We start from the raw sequence: 18,082 nt of genomic DNA on the forward strand, positions 1-18,082 counted from the left end.
GACGGTCTAAAGTTAAACTGTTACACTTGCGTACTCCCTTAAAAGACTTTCGCTTGAAAAATGAGAATAAAGCGGCAATAGTACTGTTTGTCCAATTTGAGACGCCGTAGCCAGTATACGGGACCATTTTTGTCAACGGGTATTTTTCTCAGCTCATACAGGAGTGATTTATGCATTTTTATATTCATAATTGTTCAATTGTGATTCATCATGGGGTGCTGCAGCACCCTCAGCACCCCTACTTCCTGCGGCTATGCTTGCACAGTTCAGTGGGCTATCCTTATCACTGAGTGTGGTATTGACCTGCCATACTGCTGCTAAGGAGTTGGTGGAGAGTTTGCTACAGTATTGCAGGAGAGTTCCACTGACTTTGCAGTTGATTCGTCTTTGGATCCTTTTGAGAGAAAGCAGTAGCAGTATTACCTCTTTTGGAGGATATACAGTGTCTTCAGAAAGTATTCACACTCCTTGACTTGTTATACATTTTGATGTGTTACAAGGTGGGATTAAAATGGATTTAGTTGTCATTTTCTGTCAACAATCTACACAAAATAATCTGTAACATCAAAGTGGAAGAAAAATTCTAAAACACATTTAAAAAAAAATATGAAGTCTAGTTTATCTTAATTAGAAGAGTATTCAACCCCCTGAGCCAATACATGTTAGAATCACCTTTGGCAGCAATTACAGCTGTGAGTCTTTTGGGGTAAGTCTCTAAGAGCTTTGCACACCTGGATTGTACAATATTTGCACATTATTATTTAAAAAATTCTCCAAGCTAGGTCAAGTTGACTGTTGATCATTGCTAGACAGCCATTTTCAAGTCTTTCCATAAATTTTCAAGCCGATATACTGTAAGTCAAAACTGTAACTAGTCCACTCAGGATCATTCAATGTCATCTTGGTAAACAACTCCAGTGTATATTTGGCCTTGTGTTCTGGGTTATTGTCCTGCTGAAAGGTGAATTTGTCTCCCAGTGTGTCACGTCCTGGCCATAGAGAGGCTTTTATTCTCTATTCTGGTTAGGCCAGGGTGTGACTAGGGTGGGCATTCTAGTTTCTTTATTTCTATGTTTTCTATTTCTTTGTGTTTGGCCGGGTGTGGTTCTCAATCAGAGGCAGCTGTCCATCGTTGTCTCTGATTGAGAATCATACTTAGGTAGCCTTTTTCCCCTCCTGTGTTTGTGGGTAGTTGTTTTCTGTATAGTTTTAGTTACCTTACAGAACTGTTCGTTTCTCGCTTTGTTATTTTTGTTCTAGTGTTCAGATTTAAATAAATATCATGAACACGTACCACGCTGCGCTTTGGTCCACTCCTTCTTCATCAGACGAGCGTTACACAGTGTCTAGTGGAAAGCAGATGGAACAAGGTTTTCCTCTAGGATTTTGCCTGTGCTTAGCTCTATTCCGTTTCTTTAAATCCTAAAAAACTCCCTAGTCCTTGCCGATGACAAGCACACAAATCAAATCAAATCAAATGAAAGTTTATTTGTCATGTGCGCCGAATACAACAGGTGTAGACTTTAGAGTGAAATGCTTACTTACAGGCTCTAACCAATAGTGCAAAAAAGGTATTAGGTGAACAATAGGTAAGTAAAGAAATAAAACAACAGTAAAAACACAGGCTATATACAGTAGCGAGGCTATAAAAGTAGCGAGGCTACATACAGACACCGGTTAGTCAGGCTGATTGAGGTAGTATGTACATGTAGATATGGTTAAAGTGATTATGCATATATGATGAACAGAGAGTAGCAGTAGCGTAAAAGAGGGGTTGACGGGTGGTGGGTGGCGGAACACAATGCCGATAGCCCGGTTAGCCAATGTGCGGGAGCACTGGTTGGTCGTCCCAATTCAGGTAGTATGTACATGAATGTATAGTTAAAGTGACTATGCATATATGATAAACAGAGAGTAGCAGCAGCGTAGAAAGAGGGGTTGGGGGGGCACACAATGCAAATAGTCCGGGTAGCCATTTGATTACCTGTTCAGGAGTCTTATGGCTTGGGGGTAAAAACTGTTGAGAAGCCTTTTTGTCCTAGACTTGGCACTCCGGTACCTCTTGCCATGCGGTAGTAGAGAGAACAGTCTATGACTGGGCCTTCCTCTGACACCGCCTGGTGTAGAGGTCCTGGATGGCAGGCAGCTTAGCCCCAGTGATGTACTGGGCCGTACGCACTACCCTCTGTAGTGCCTTGCGGTCAGAGGCCGAGCAATTGCCGTATCAGGCAGTGATGCAACCAGTCAGGATGCTCTCGATGTTGCAGCTGTAGAACCTTTTGAGGATCTCAGGACCCATGCCAAATCTTTTTATTTTCCTGAGGGGGAATAGGCTTTGTCGTGCCCTCTTCACGACTGTCTTGGTGTGTTTGGACCATTCTAGTTTGTTGTTGATGTGGACACCAAGGAACTTGAAGCTCTCAATCTGCTCCACTACAGCCCCGTCGATGAGAATGGGTGTGTGCTCAGTCCTCCTTTTCCTGTAGTCCACAATCATCTCCTTAGTCTTGGTTACGTTGAGGGATAGGTTGTTATTCTGGCACCACATGGCCAGGTCTCTGACCTCCTCCATATAGGCTGTCTCGTTGTTGTCGGTGATCAGGCCTACCACTGTCGTCTGCAAACGTAATGATGGTGTTGGAGTCGTACACATAACATGATGCGTAACATGATGCAGCCAACACCATGCTTAAAAATATGAAGTGTAGTACTCAGTGATGTGTTGTGTTGGTGCCCTTCTTTGTGAGGCATTGGAATAACCTCCCTGCTCTTTGTGGTTGAAATTCACTGCTCGGTTAAGGGACCTTACAGATAATTGTATGTGTGGGGTACAGAGATGAGGTAGTCATTAGAAAATCATGTTAAATACTATTATTGCTCACAGAGTGAGTCCATGCAACTTGTTACGTGACTTGTTAAGCAAATGTTTACTCCTATGTAGGCTTGCCATAACAAAATGGTTGAATACTTATTATTTATTTTTTTAAATTTTATTTCACCTTTATTTAACCAGGTAGGCTAGTTGAGAACAAGTTCTCATTTGCAACTGCGACCTGGCCAAGATAAAGCATAGCAGTGTGAACAGACAACACAGAGTTACACATGGAGTAAACAATAAACAAGTCAATAACATGGTAGAAAAAAAAGAGAATCTATATACAATGTGTGCAAAAGGCATGAGGTAGGCAATAAATCGAATAATTACAATTTAGCAGATTAACACTGGAGTGATAAATCATCAGATGATCATGTGCAAGAAGAGATACTGGTGTGCAAAAGAGCAGAAAAGTAAATAAATAAAAGCAGTATGGGGGGTGAGGTAGGTAAATTGGGTGGGTAGGTTACAGATGGACTATGTACAGCTGCAGCGATCGGTTAGCTGCTCGGATAGCAGATTTTTAAAGTTGTTGAGGGAGATAAAAGTCTCCAACTTCAGAGATTTTTGCAATTCGTTCCAGTCGCAGGCAGCAGAGAACTGGAAGGAAAGGCGTCCAAATGAGGTTTTGGCTTTAGGGATGATCAGTGAGATACACCTGCTGGAGCGCGTGCTGCGGGTGGGTGTAGCCATCGTGACCAGTGAACTGAGATAAGGCGGCACTTTACCTAGCATAGCCTTGTAGATGACCTGGAGCCAGTGGGTCTGACGACGAACATGTAGCGAGGGCCAGCCGACTAGGGCATACAGGTCGCAGTGGTGGGTCGTATAAGGTGCTTTAGTAACAAAACGAATGGCACTGTGATAAACTGCATCCAGTTTGCTGAGTAGAGTATTGGAAGCTATTTTGTAGATGACATCGCCGAAGTCGAGGATCGGTAGGATAGTCAGTTTTACTAGGGTAAGTTTGGCGGCGTGAGTGAAGGAGGCTTTGTTGCGGAATAGAAAGCCGATTCTTGATTTGATTTTGGATTGGAGATGTTTGATATGAGTCTGGAAGGAGAGTTTGCAGTCTAGCCAGACACCTAGGTACTTATAGATGTCCACATATTCTAGGTCGGAACCGTCCAGGGTGGTGATGCTAGTCGGGCGTGCGGGTGCAGGCAGCGAACGGTTGAAAAGCATGCATTTGGTTTTACTAGCGTTTAAGAGCAGGTGGAGGCCACGGAAGGAGTGTTGTATGGCATTGAAGCTCGTTTGGAGGTTAGATAGCACAGTGTCCAAGGAAGGGCCGGAAGTATATAGAATGGTGTCGTCTGCGTAGAGGTGGATCAGGGAATCGCCCGCAGCAAGAGCAACATCATTGATGTATACAGAGAAAAGAGTCGGCCCGAGAATTGAACCCTGTGGTACCCCCATAGAGACTGCCAGAGGACCGGACAACATGCCCTCCGATTTGACACACTGAACTCTGTCTGCAAAGTAGTTGGTGAACCAGGCAAGGCAGTCATTAGAAAAACCGAGGCTACTGAGTCTGCCGATAAGAATATGGTGATTGACAGAGTCGAAAGCCTTGGCCAGGTCGATGAAGACGGCTGCACAGTAATGTCTTTTATCGATGGCGGTTATGATATCGTTTAGTACCTTGAGCGTGGCTGAGGTGCACCCGTGACCGGCTCGGAAACCGGATTGCACAGCGGAGAAGGTACGGTGGGATTCGAGATGGTCAGTGATCTGTTTGTTGACTTGGCTTTCGAAGACCTTAGATAGGCAGGGCAGGATGGATATAGGTCTGTAACAGTTTGGGTCCAGGGTGTCTCCCCCTTTGAAGAGGGGGATGACCGCGGCAGCTTTCCAATCCTTGGGGATCTCAGATGATACGAAGGAGAGGTTGAACAGGCTGGTAATAGGGGGTGCGACAATGGCGGCGGACAGTTTCAGAAATAGGGGGTCCAGATTGTCAAGCCCAGCTGATTTGTATGGGTCCAGGTTTTCCAGCTCTTTCAGAACATCTGCTATCTGGATATGGGTAAAGGAGAAGCTGGGGAGGCTTGGGCGAGTAGCAGCGGGGGGGGCGGGGCTGTTGGCCAAGGTTGGAGTCGCCAGGAGGAAGGCATGGCCAGCCATTGAGAAATGTTTGTTGAAGTTTTCGATTATCACGGACTTATCAGTGGTGACCGTGTTACCTAGCCTCAGTGCAGTGGGCAGCTGGGAGGAGGTGCTCTTGTTTTCCATGGACTTTACAGTATCCCAGAACTTTTTGGAGTTAGAGCTACAGGATGCAAATTTCTGCTTGAAAAAGCTGGCCTTTGCTTTCCTGACTGACTGCGTGTATTGGTTCCTGACTTCCCTGAACAGTTGCATATCGCGGGGGCTCTTCGATGCTATTGCAGTTCGCCACAGGATGTTTTTGTGCTGGTCGAGGGCAGTCAGGTCTGGAGTGAACCAAGGGCTATATCTGTTCTTGGTTCTGCATTTTTTGAACGGAGCATGCTTGTCTAATATGGTGAGGAAGTAACTTTTAAAGAATGACCAGGCATCCTCAACTGACGGGATGAGGTCAATATCCTTCCAGGGTACCCGGGCCAGGTCGATTAGAAAGGCCTGCTCGCAGAAGTGTTTTAGGGAGCGTTTGACAGTGATGAGGGGTGGTCGTTTGACCGCGGACCCGTGGCGGATACAGGCAATGAGGCAGTGATCGCTGAGATCTTGATTGAAGACAGCAGAGGTGTATTTGGAGGGCAGGTTGGTCAGGATAATGTCTATTAGGGTGCCCATGTTTACGGATTTAGGGTTGTACCTGGTGGGTTCCTTGATGATTTGTGTGAGATTGAGGGCATCAAGCTTGGATTGTAGGACTGCCGGGGTGTTAAGCATATCCCAGTTTAGGTCACCTAACAGAACAAACTCTGAAGCTAGATGGGGAGCGATCAATTCACAGATGGTGTCCAGGGCACAGCTGGGAGCTGAGGGGGGTCGGTAGCAGGCGGCAACAGTGAGAGACTTATTTCTGGAGAGATTAATTTTTAAAATTAGAAGTTCGAACTGTTTGGGCATAGACCTGGAAAGTATGACAGAACTTTGCAGGCTATCTCTGCAGTAGATTGCAACTCCTCCCCCTTTGGCAGTTCTATCTTGACGGAAAGTGTTATAGTTGGGTATGGAAATCCCAGAATTTTTGGTGGCCTTCCTAAGCCAGGATTCGGACACGGCAAGGACATCAGGGTTGGCAGAGTGTGCTAAAGCGGTGAGTAAGGCAAACTTAGGGAGGAGGCTTCTGATGTTGACATGCATGAGGCCAAGGCTTTTTCGATCACAGAAGTCAACAAATGAGGGTGACTGGGGACATGCAGGGCCTGGGTTTACCTCCACATCACCCGAGGAACAGAGGAGTAGTAGGATGAGGGTGCGGCTAAAGGCTATCAAAACTGGTCGCCTAGAGCGTTGGGGACAAAGAATAAAAGGAGCAGATTTATGGGCGTGGTAGAATAGATTCTGGGCATAATGTGCAGACAGGGGTATAGTGGGGCGCGGGTACAGCGGAGGCAAGCCCAGGCACTGGGTGATGATAAGAGAGGTTGTATCTCTGGACATGCTGGTCTCAATGGGTGAGGTCACCGCATGTGTGGGGGGTGGGACAAAGGAGGTATCAGAGGTACGGAGAGTGGAACTACAGGGTCCATTGCAAACCAAAACAATGATAATGATAACTAGCCTGAACAACAGTATGCAAGGCATATTGATATTTGAGAGAGACATACAATAAGGCATAAAGTGATTGCAGGTCTTGATTGGGAGAGCTAGCTAAAACAACAGGTAAGATAACAGCAGCAATAACAGGGTGCTAGTCTAACACAGCAACAACAGGTAAAAATGGCGACGACTAGGCAGAGAGGGTCGGATTAACTACACACAGATCCTGAGTTAAAGCACAGAGCCGACAGATAAAACACAAATAAACAGAATGGAGTACCGTGAATTAATGGACAGTCAAGCATGCATCAGCTATGTAGCCAAGTGATCATAGTGTCCAGGGGGCAGCCGTAGATGGAGCAGGGAGGCCTCCACTAAGCTAGCACGCGGCGTTTAAAGTTAGTAGCCCGGGGGGTGGTCTGCTCAGACGGAGGGGGTCTGCTCAGACGTGGTCGTGTCGACAGAGAATCCAAGCCGGATGGCGAAAGAGAGGTTGTGAATTGTAGAATTGTGTTTGCTAACTGGTGCTAGCTTCGTGGCAGTGGCGCTAGCTGCGCTAGCTGCAAGCTAGCTGTGAGGATCAGAAGTAGTGGCTCAGGGATTACGGCAGGAATCCGGCGTTGTTGTCGAGAGACAGTCCGATGCTGGTAAATTGGTGAGTAATATCCAGGCTAATAACAGGGCTGGTGTCTGTGCATAAGGTAAAAGCTGCTAGCAGCGGCAAAAAAATGGCTAAATTAGCTTGTAGCTGATTTAGACCAGTTGTGATGGATTGGCAGGGCTCTGTGTCGGCAAAAAAAAGGTCCAGTCCAATTGGCAAAAGAGGTATTGTAGCCCAAGAATTCGCTGGTAGACCTCTTCGGCTAGCCGGCAGATGGGCCTAGCTCGAGGCTAGCTCAAGGCTAACTGGTGCTTGCTTCGGGACAGAGGTGTTAGCCAGTAGTAGCCACTCGGTTGCAGCTAGCTAGCTGTGATGATACGGTGTAATTGTCCAGAGCTTGCGTCAGGAATCCGGTGATGTGGTAGAGAAAAAGCAGTCCTATATGCTCTGGGTTGATATCGCGCTTGCAGACTGGCAGGTATTGGCCCGAGCTGAAGCTGGCTGTGTCCGAGTTAAGGGTGAAGACCGCAGCAGTGGCTAACTGACTACTAGCTAGTAGCTAGTTATCTGGCTAGCTTCTGATTGGGGTTACGGTTCTAAAGTATAAAAAATAGCAGGTCCGTACCACATTGGGTGAGGCGGAATGTAGGAATGTATATTCAGTTCCTAGATGGAAAGTGAAATTAAAATATATACGAAATGTATACGAAAAATACGAGGACTATTTACACGGGACAAGACATACACACGTTCGACTCCTACGCCATCTTGGATATGACGTAAGACATTTCATTTTTTCATTTTTTATTAATTTGTAAACATTTCTAAAAGAATAATTCCTCTGACATTATGGGGTATTGTGTGTAGGCCAGTGACTCAACATCTGAGTTGAATCACTTTTAAATGCAGGCTGAAGCACAACAAAATGTGGGAAAAGTCAAGGGGTGTGAATACTTTCTGATGGCACTGTAGCTGTAACTTTTTAGTTTTTGTTATGTTGTGCCCCTGCTGCTTACAGAATGACTTGTAACAGATGTAGGATCTTAGTTTGATCACTCTTTTGTTACTAAGAATTTTTCTGCACAGAAGGAAATGCAAACTTGAAGTTTATTCATGGTTTAAAAAGGTTTCTAAAGTTTGTAATTTCCATTTAAAATGTCAGGGTTGATTGCTTTAATGAAAAAATATCAACCCCTACAAACAATTTAATTAATTATAATCTACACAATAATTCAAATGTCTTGTTGCTGCAGGATTATTTTCCTGCTGTTGAAAACTGGCTCAAATTACGATCCTACATCTGTTACATACAGGTAATTGACCAGCTTTTCAGATCCCTCCAAAACATTCTGAAATTTCAAGCGGTCTTTTCAAACACTAAAAGGTCATTATCAACATTTTCACAATTTCACGGTATTATTCCAACTTCATAGTGTGGAAATACTGTATGTATAAAGCACAGGCAAATCACATTTTTGACTGCATTGGGCCTTTAAATCCAAAGAGTACCTTTCCACGTAAAATACTTAAAATGCTATTTTGAGAGCCTGGTCCTATTTGTATGTGCCAAGTGCTAAAGCTAAAAGCACATACTAAAATTGTGTTCCAAGAATGTGCAAAGTTGTAAGGGATGACCAAGTAGGCAATGAAAAACAACTGAATAGGGTGCAAATATTAGGGGATTTATTTTCCCAAACTTGAAGTTGTTTACAAAGTAAGATAAATCAAAAACCATAGTACCAGAGAGGAAGAGGCGAAGGGCGAGGTTTTACTCTGCTCGCAATCTGTCCATGAAAATAAGCCCACAAAGTGGGCACTTTATGTATGGAGGTCAATGAGTGTTGAATTGATCAGGTGTCATGGTAAGACCCAAGTGCAGACTGTGTGGAGTGACAATGTTTATTGCAACAACAGGGGCAGGCAAACGACAGGTCAAGGCAGGCAGGGGTCGATAATCTAGAGTAGGAGCAAAGTTACAGGACGGCAGGCAGGCTCAGGGTCAGGCAGAGTGGTCAGGCGGGCAGGTACAGGGTCAGGACAGGCAAGGGTCAAAAACCAGGAGGACAAGAAGAAGCGAGGCAGGGAAAAGACAGGCGCTGACAGGACAAACGCTGGTAAGCTTGAAAAAAAAGGCTAACTGGCACAGACAGACAGAAAACACAGGTATAAATACCCAGAGGATAAGTGGGGAAGAAGGGCGACACCTGGAGGGGGTGGAGACAAGCACAAGGACAGGTGAAACAGATCAGGGCGTGACAGAATATCTTCATCAAAAAATTTAATTGCTAATTTGCTTACGGGAGGCTTATTTGATCGAATATATGTTTTGTAATGGTTAGGTTGTTATGAATGCACTGATATAAGTGGACGCAAGTGGCATTTCGGCAAGTTACCCAAAAACTACTTTATATCGGACTCAACTGGGTGAGTATTCCTATGAGTTGGGAGCAGTCAGCCAATGAAGAAGAACACAATTCATTACTTTAAAATGGAGATAGCCTCAATGGCACTGCCCAGGCAGTCACAGACGGTATTATGGCACAGACACAAAGATGAGACCTTTATCTATCTCTATGGCCTGTTGTTCACACGCGTATCTCCCCTCTTACTGGTGTGGCGTACCGTGGGCAAGCCACCAGGGGGAGACTCGTCGCGGCCTGGTGACAGACGGAGTCTACATCATGCGGCGGTGGCTCTCTCTGCTGGACATGCCAGGTCTCGACGGGTCTTTTTCTTTATTGTTTTAAATAAACACCATTGAAACTGAGGTCTCACACTTGTGTCCGTGTCTGCCACAAGTGGTGAAGAACGCAGGCATTTGACAACGTGGTCAGACCAGGGTTGACATTTATGCAGTATCAGCATAGACGAGTTGATAGCTCAGTTCGTTCGAGCCCAACAAGCGCAACAGGACATTCAGGAACGAATGCTGGAAACAGCGTCTACAGAATGTCCACCTGCTTGAGGAAGTCAGGAAGCTGCGAGGAGAAACACAGATCAAATCGCATCCGGAGGATGATGACATCCTCGAATGAACGTTCGAACGGACAGCACTCCGGGAAGGATGGCCCAATGCGGAGACACCCAGGCGTATTATGACCTCAACACTGAACAGGTGGCTAACTACAACGGTTTCAAGAGGGAGGTACTTAGCCGCTACGGGTACAGCCTGGTACTTAGCCGCCACGCCCAAAGCCTTCCCCCTGAGCCCAGGTGAGCGACCTACTGCGCATCACCAGGGCATGGCTCCTAACCGATATAGCTACCCTCCCTTTTATCGACAAAGTGGTCATGGATCGCTTCTTACGGGTGCTACCTCACGTCATGAAGAGGGCGGCAAGCCTACCCGCGCCCCAGACCTTGAAGGACCTCTTGGGTGCCGTGGAGATGCACCAGAATACTGAGGCCCTGCTAAAGGGGACGCAGGCTGAGTCAGGGAGCTGTTGGAGGGGACGGAAGGATGACCCCATCATGGTACTCCCCAATTCGACAGTCAGCTGGGCTAAAGGACTGCAGACCCACGGAGAGACAGCCGGGGGAGAGTCGACTCGCCGCCGATGACCCCAGGTAGATGAAGACCAAAGGAGGCGCCCGGGGACACCTCACATGGAATTGCCTGGGTCGAGAGGAGTCGATGCCATCAGTGGGCCCCGGAGACGAGCCGGGCCACGCAGTAAACTACGTCACCTCCTGTTGGGTCCACAGCAAACCACCAGCACCCATGGTCCCGGTGAAAGTCGATGTTCATGACACCCCGCCTCTGTTGGATTCCGGGAGTGTGGTAACGCTCGTACATGCGTGCCTGCTGGCCCATCTGACCGTGGTGAGGAGATGTCCGTCACCTGTGTAGGAAGCTGTTGCCAACCCCGTGTCTACGGACCCAGAGTCCAGGTCTGAGGGGGCACCGGGACCAACCTCACCAACCTCACCCGCCGAGACACCTGCCCTGAGCCCCCTGAGGTGACAGTTTGGGACCGCCTAGTGGGAGGATCCGAACTTGAAAGCTGCCATGGCCCAAGTGATAGCGGTGGATGGCCAGCTTCTTCCAAATCAAAAATAACCTTTTGTATCAGGTGTTGCATGAACAGGGGGAACTTTGAGAGGTCCTGTTGTTGCCTCGCCAGTAGGTCGGAACCGTTCCTCAGCTGTCCCACACCCATTTGTTGGGGGTGCACCTGGGAATGGAGAAGACCTGGGAACGTATCTTTGCCCGGTTCCACTGGCCGCGCATGAGGTGGGCCATGGAAGACTATTGCCGCAGCTGCCCGGAGTGTCAAAGCACCGCCCCAAAAGCACACTTCCGGAACCCGCTGGTTTTCCTACCAATCATTGGAGTGCCGTTTGAATGCCCAGCCAACCCTCCTTACACAGCATGGTGGAACACGTAGAGACGATGAGGGAGCGGATGACAGCCATATGGCCAGTGGCAAGGGACCATATGGAGAAGGCCCAGAGCGCCCAAGCCAAGGTCTACAATCATGGTACCCAGCCCCGAGAATTCCATGTCGGTGACAAGGTGCTAGTTTTTATCCCCACTGCAGAAAGTAAGTTCCTGGCAACATGGCACGGGCCGTACAAGGTGACAGAGAAATTGGGACCTGTAAATGACTGCGTACGGCAGCCGGGTAGACGGAAACCCCAACAGATTTACCACGTTATCCTATTAAAGAGTTGGCACGTGAGGACAGCCTTGGTCGTGTTCTGGTCAAAACCTGGGACATCGATGGGACGAGTGGTGGTCCCGACCAATGAGGGCCTCGGACCGGCCCAGAAGTAAGGCTCCAGGAGCTCATCGATCGGAACACCGCCGTGTTTTCCGAGAAGCCAGGCCGAACGACCCTCATTGAACACCACGACATCACCCGGCCAGGAGAAACGGTATGAAAGAGGCCATACCGGATCCATACCACAGCCCCATCATGTTGGTGCCCAAACCAGACGGTTGTCTGCATTTCTGCAATGACTTCCGGGGGGTGAACGACATCAGTTTGTTCTACACCTATCCCATGCCGAGGGTGGACGAGCTCATCGACCGGTTGGGAAAGGCGCGGTACATCAACACCCTGGACCTGACCAAGGGTACCCTTGGCAGCCTCCTCCTGGGAGAAGACAGCATTCTCGACACCAGACGGCTTATACCAGTACCGGTTCCCCTTTCGGTCTCCATGGAGCCCCACCCACGTTCCAGTGCCCGATGGACCGAGTCTTCCGACCCCACCAACAGGACGCAGTGGCTTATTTGGAGGACATCCTCATCCACAGCCAAGGTAGGGAAGAACACAGGACGCGCTCAGGCAACCTGGGTTGACAAGAAATGCAAGCTGGGGTTCGAGGAGGTGGAGTACCTGGGGGTATCTGATCAGACGGGGGAACATTAAGCCCCAGAAGAGGAAGGTCCAGGCGGTTCGTGACTGACCTGTTCCCAGCACCAAGACACAGGTCAAGTCCTTCCTGGGGCTGGCGGGATACTATAGCCGGTTTATCCCCAACTTTGCGGCTATAGCCTCCCCCTTTACAGATCTGACCACAGCCCGCCTCCCGAAAACACTGAAGTGGTCGGATGAGGCCGAAGCGGCGTTCAGGCACCTGAAGCACAAGCATTTCGCTACACTCACAATAACATCTGCTAACCATGTGTATGTGACAAAGAAAATGTCCAGGTACCGATGCTGGTGCAGACGGATGCCTGCGACACAGGACTAGGGGCTGTCCTGTCCCAGGTACATGATGGGGAGGAACATGTACATAAGCAGGAAGTTGATACCCGGAGAAAATTACTCGAGTACTCGATTGTCGAGAAAGAGTGTCTAGCGGTGAAGTGGGCGCTAGACACTATTAAGTATTACCTTTTGGGCACGCACTTCACCCTGGTCACAGACCATGCTCCCCTGGTCTGGATGGCCAGGGGAAAGGACACAAACGATCGTGTCACCAGGTGGTTCTTGTCCTTTCAACGCTTTTCTTTTTCTGTTGTGCACAAGTCAGGGGCGAAGCATTAGAACGCGGATGCCCTATCGAGAAGTGAGACGTACATCGCACTGATGACTGCCCCCTCCCCAACATTCTCCTCCCGCCCGCCTTCCATCTTTGAGGACATGAATTTCCATACTTTAATTTCTTGTCAATATAATAGACAATCTTTGATAGTGCATAAAAATAGTACGTAAAGGTCTGTAAATTAATACAGGTAAAACTGAACCAAGGGGTTCTGTGTTTTACCCCAGAGGAGACAGCATTCCCCGGAGCCCAGAAGGCGGTAACCCGTAAGATTTCTTTTCTTTTTCTTTATTCTTTTAAATTAACACCCTTGACACTTGTGTCCGTGTCTGATCTGTGTAAACGTCTAGATCAAACCTCCTGGTCTGCCACACTGGCTAGAATGGTCCCACCTGATCTCACATCTTCCCACCTGCCTTCCATCTTTGTGGACACGTATTTCTTAATTCCTATGTGGAACATAAGGCTTCCACAATATATAATCATGTCCCCACATTGCCCAAGCTTAATCCAAGTGATTTTGAATCTTCATGTGGAAATACTCTTTCCCGTTGTCTGTTCCCTCAGGTCTGTCGTTTTGGCTGAACCTCAGGAACTCATATCTTCCAAGATGTTGTTGTTGTGCTGTTACCTTATCCGAATCTTAAAAATATAATTGCCGCTCAACATTGATAGGGCATATGTGCAGTGTTGATGTGTAATGTCTAATTTATTGTTGTGGTTTATTGTGTATCATTTTGTGAATCATTTTTTACTTTCTAGACCTTTTCTGTACATCCTTGTGGTAAAGGAACATTGTAGATGCAAAGCGAAGTTATGTGCAAGGAGACAGTAAAGTATTAACTCATCTCATGGGTAATCTCGATATTGACTGGCATTTGTGTGTGGGTCCCACAGGCCTGAGGACGGAGAGATCCACCCAGAGATCTGCAGGCTCTTCATCCAGCTGCAGTGCTGTCTGGAGATGTACATCACGGAGATGCTCAAGTCTGTCTGTCTGCTGGGGTCCCTGCAGCTCCACAGGAAAGGTAGGGAATGCCTCACAAAAAAACAACATGAAATTATAACCTGACGTAGAGCCTTTATAGCACTATCATAGCCAGAGACGTGAAGCCTACATAGGTCTGCTTGTCTGATGGGATCCCTGAAGCTGCACAGGACAGCTATAGAACCCTTGATATCTTTACACAGATTCAAATCCAATCCAATTTCAGCTACAATTCACTGTTTACTAGGGCTGTAATGCTATACATATTTGTACCGATTGGTTCTGTACGAGGACCTCGGTTCGGTTCACACTGTGAACCTGAATCAATACATCATTTATTTTGTTTACAAAAAATAAAAACACTAGGCCTATAGGCTTTGCCTACGCTGTGTTGTTTGCCATTACCTCGTGAGTAAATCTGAGCTGAATCCGTTAAAACAACTACAGCCTATGTGCACATAATGAAAAGGAATTAAAAGTTAAATGAGAAGTATATGCTATAACGAACAAGAGCCAACAGGTAGGCTGCTATTTCATCTGAATGGAGGTGTAGTTATTTGTAACCGTAGGACAGGAAGAAGGCCCATGCAGACTCAATTAGCCTGCTCTTTCTTGTGCTGTATCAGGTCTAGTTAATAAAATAGCTTACAAATGAGCTTTTCTGCTGCTTCCCTCACTCGGATCTGACAACGTCTATATTGAAATATTTATTTTGCATATTTATCTGGGTGGGAAAGCCCCAGTTCCATTTCAGAATGGGTCCAACTTTTTAGACCTCTACTTGAGGCCCAAAATAACAGTCCCTGTCACAATAGACAATGCCAGGAACATTGTGAATGATGTCACATAAACTGGACTTGGGACACAAATAAGGTGCTTTCTAATTTAACGTATTTTGCCAAAGAAACAAAAATGAACTATAGTAACTGTTGAATTTCATTTTTCCACTGTATCGCAACCGTAACCAAACCGTGACCCCAAAACCGCAATATGTACCGAACCTTGAGTTTGGTGAACTCATTACACCCCTAATGTTTACTGTGTAAAACATGTCATTACTATTACATTACTATTATTATTAATAGTGTGTGTGTGTGTGTGTATTCCAGGGAAAGGGAAAGATTCCTGTGGGCCTTCCAGGATTGACAGTAAGGTAGATGAGAGCTCAGATATACCCATTCTAGAAGACACCTCCTCCTCCCCAATGGATTGTCATCAGCTCTGCTGGCTAGTCGCCACAGACATAGACAATACTGAGAGGTGGGCCTATTGTGTCTGTGTGTGTGTGTGTGCGTGCGTGCGTTGGTGTTATTACCATAATTCTGAATACATTAGCAAGACACATATGAGCACTATGTAAATATGATTTCATAGGGACATGAGAGAGATGAAGAACCTTCTCAGTAAACTCAGGGAGACGATGCCTTTACCACTGAAGAACCAAGGTAGGGTCTCAACTGGAACGCACACATGGTTTCTATATGCTTGGATCTTATGTGTGTCAAATACACCGTTGAAATGACTTTGAGATGAGTTTGAACTTGTAATTGTCTTGTCTGTGTTTGTACCCAGATGACAGCAGCTTGCTGAACCTGACTCCTTACCCACTGGTCGGACAGAGGAAGAGGCGGTTCTTTGGGCTCTGTTGCCTGGTAACCAGCTAAGGGCCCCGCCTTCCTGGGTTGAAGGCGCAACGGTGACGCTTTACTTGGTAGTGTAGTTCAAGGCACAACCATAACAGTGTCCAAAGAAAATCGTAGTGTCATAAGACATGCCAAAATGTGACAACATTTTTATAAAAACTTATGTTAACTAGAATTACTTATATTTGCCTGTCATGACCACTATATTTATTTGCTTTATGACATAGTGTCATAAGATATTGACAGTTGTCATAACAGTGCCCCATAACGGAAATAGCATAGTATGTCATGTTTTGGAATGTGTTATGACAGTTTACGATGCAATTATGACACTTTACGATGCAATTATGACACTGTTATGTACGTGTGATGAACAATACATCAAGTAAAGCATTACTTTGGCAACAAAGACACCATTAACCACAATCCTTCACCACCTGTGTCTCCCACCGATCTATTACTGCCATTTCCAATATACGATACATTTCTCTCTTTTGTTAAAAAGGCTACCTAACCCATTTTATAATTTAATTTTGTAATACAAAAATGAATTGTAATTGCAATGTAATGAAACGAATAGTCATAAACATATATTTTAAATGTATTACAACTGATTTTCCTTTTGTCAGAGTTTTTTTTGGTTTGTCAGAGGTTTTCGGGAGAGAGACCATTTGAAACAGTAGGCAGGTTTCCATTGACCCAGGTTTATTCGACAAAGGCAAAGTCGCAAAAGGAAATATTACGACATGTGTAATGGAAATGGCAGATATTGTCCTGACTCAAGAATACCTAAATTGCTTCGTATTGCTTTTCTGGTTGGCAGGAAAGTTTCACACTCCAATTATTTCAGATCTACACGAGTGAAAGTTTCAAATATGGCAAATATTAGTAAATTATTGCATTCTTTCCATGGTGGCTTTTGCGGGCTATCTGAGACATGAAACAAATAGCTGGCATACAGGCTGTCGCCAATTTATTAATGTGTAATTGCCTAAATGGGTCATGGAAACACTTCAACCACTACATTTTATTCGACACTTTAGGTTTTAACGAAAAATATATATATTTTTAGGTGTGACGTCATTATGCCCAGCTGTTTTTATCAACACAAGATAGTTAAATTGAAACAAATTGACAAGTTAATGGAAACATAGCTACTGTCAACATGATTTTCTTCCATAAAGCTGAATTGATGAATGAATGGTGTGTGGGACACAATATGATCTGCAAGTTTGTGTCAAAAACAATGTTACCAAGTACGACACTTGCAGTATATATGGACACACTGCTAGATAGAAGGTATGGAGCACACCAGAGGACAGAAAGTCTGTTGTGTTTCCCTCTCTGTTTTCCATTTCTTGCCGTCCCTGCACTTCCTGTACTGACCTTTATTTAGTCTTCCATGAACAAAAAACCTATACCCAACTTTTACTTTCCATCTTCAAGGAGGAATATACTATACAATACTCAAAAAAAGATTAACTTCTTTGCACATGCAATATCTATCTTTAAAGTGAGACTTTAGAATTGTGTATATACATACTCTCTAAGCGATGCGCTCTGAATTATTTTCCAGGTTGGGATAGTGTGGTGAAGTCTTGGTTGGCATAAGCAGGTGGCGTCTCCCTCTGTAAGGCACAGTCAGTGCTGACAGTGGGGACTCAGCATGGGTCTTGCTTATTAATAATAGTGCTAAATGTGTAGGGCATGGAAAAGGTACAGTACTCTAGTCAAAGCTGAAATAAAAAGCTATATGTTATTTTACATTGTTAATAAACTTTTTTATTTAAGCTGACTGATCTGTTTTTTAGTGTCTTTTAGTTCTTTATAGGCCCTATTCAGACTTGAGATAAGTTGACCGTTACTTAAAGATGCAGTCCGGGATCTTAAGACCTTAATAACCTCTACAGGATCGGTGTAACCCCCGTGGGACGGTTGAGCTAACGTAGGCTAATGTGATTAGCATGAGGTTGTAAGTAACAAAAAAAATCCTTAAGAGGTTTTAATATGACAACAATCGGAATAACATACATTTTTGTCTTCTATGTAAAGACACTCACTATCAAAAAACTATTAACACTCACCACAACAACAAAAAATATAGTCAAATGTACCAAGTATAATATATTATACTTATAAATATTTTTTTGAAATCAAAAATGTGACCAGACGACAATATTCAGAAAGTATTTCAAAACCCACACAAAGTAGGCTACTTGATTGACAATGATTCTTACTTCTGTAACAATGTAAAAATGCTAACAACTATTCAGAGACTATTCCTC

The 18,082-nt window shown here is 45.5% G+C and overlaps 1 protein-coding gene across 1 annotated transcript in view; it reads left to right on the forward strand.

Moving 5' to 3' along the window:
- The window catches only part of LOC139576427 (regulator of G-protein signaling 7-binding protein A-like), a 30,006-nt gene extending 12,414 nt beyond the window's left edge, over positions 1–17,592 (forward strand). The window contains exons 3-6 of the mRNA XM_071402546.1: positions 14,064–14,194; positions 15,264–15,414; positions 15,529–15,599; positions 15,727–17,592. Of these exons, the coding sequence (XP_071258647.1) occupies positions 14,064–14,194; positions 15,264–15,414; positions 15,529–15,599; positions 15,727–15,818 (445 nt within the window). The 3' untranslated portion in view covers positions 15,819–17,592. The remainder of the gene's footprint in view (positions 1–14,063; positions 14,195–15,263; positions 15,415–15,528; positions 15,600–15,726) is intronic.
- The last annotated feature ends 490 nt before the right edge of the window (positions 17,593–18,082 follow it).

Source organism: Salvelinus alpinus, chromosome 5, assembly GCF_045679555.1.
Source record: "Salvelinus alpinus chromosome 5, SLU_Salpinus.1, whole genome shotgun sequence".
Lineage (NCBI taxonomy): Eukaryota > Metazoa > Chordata > Actinopteri > Salmoniformes > Salmonidae > Salvelinus > Salvelinus alpinus.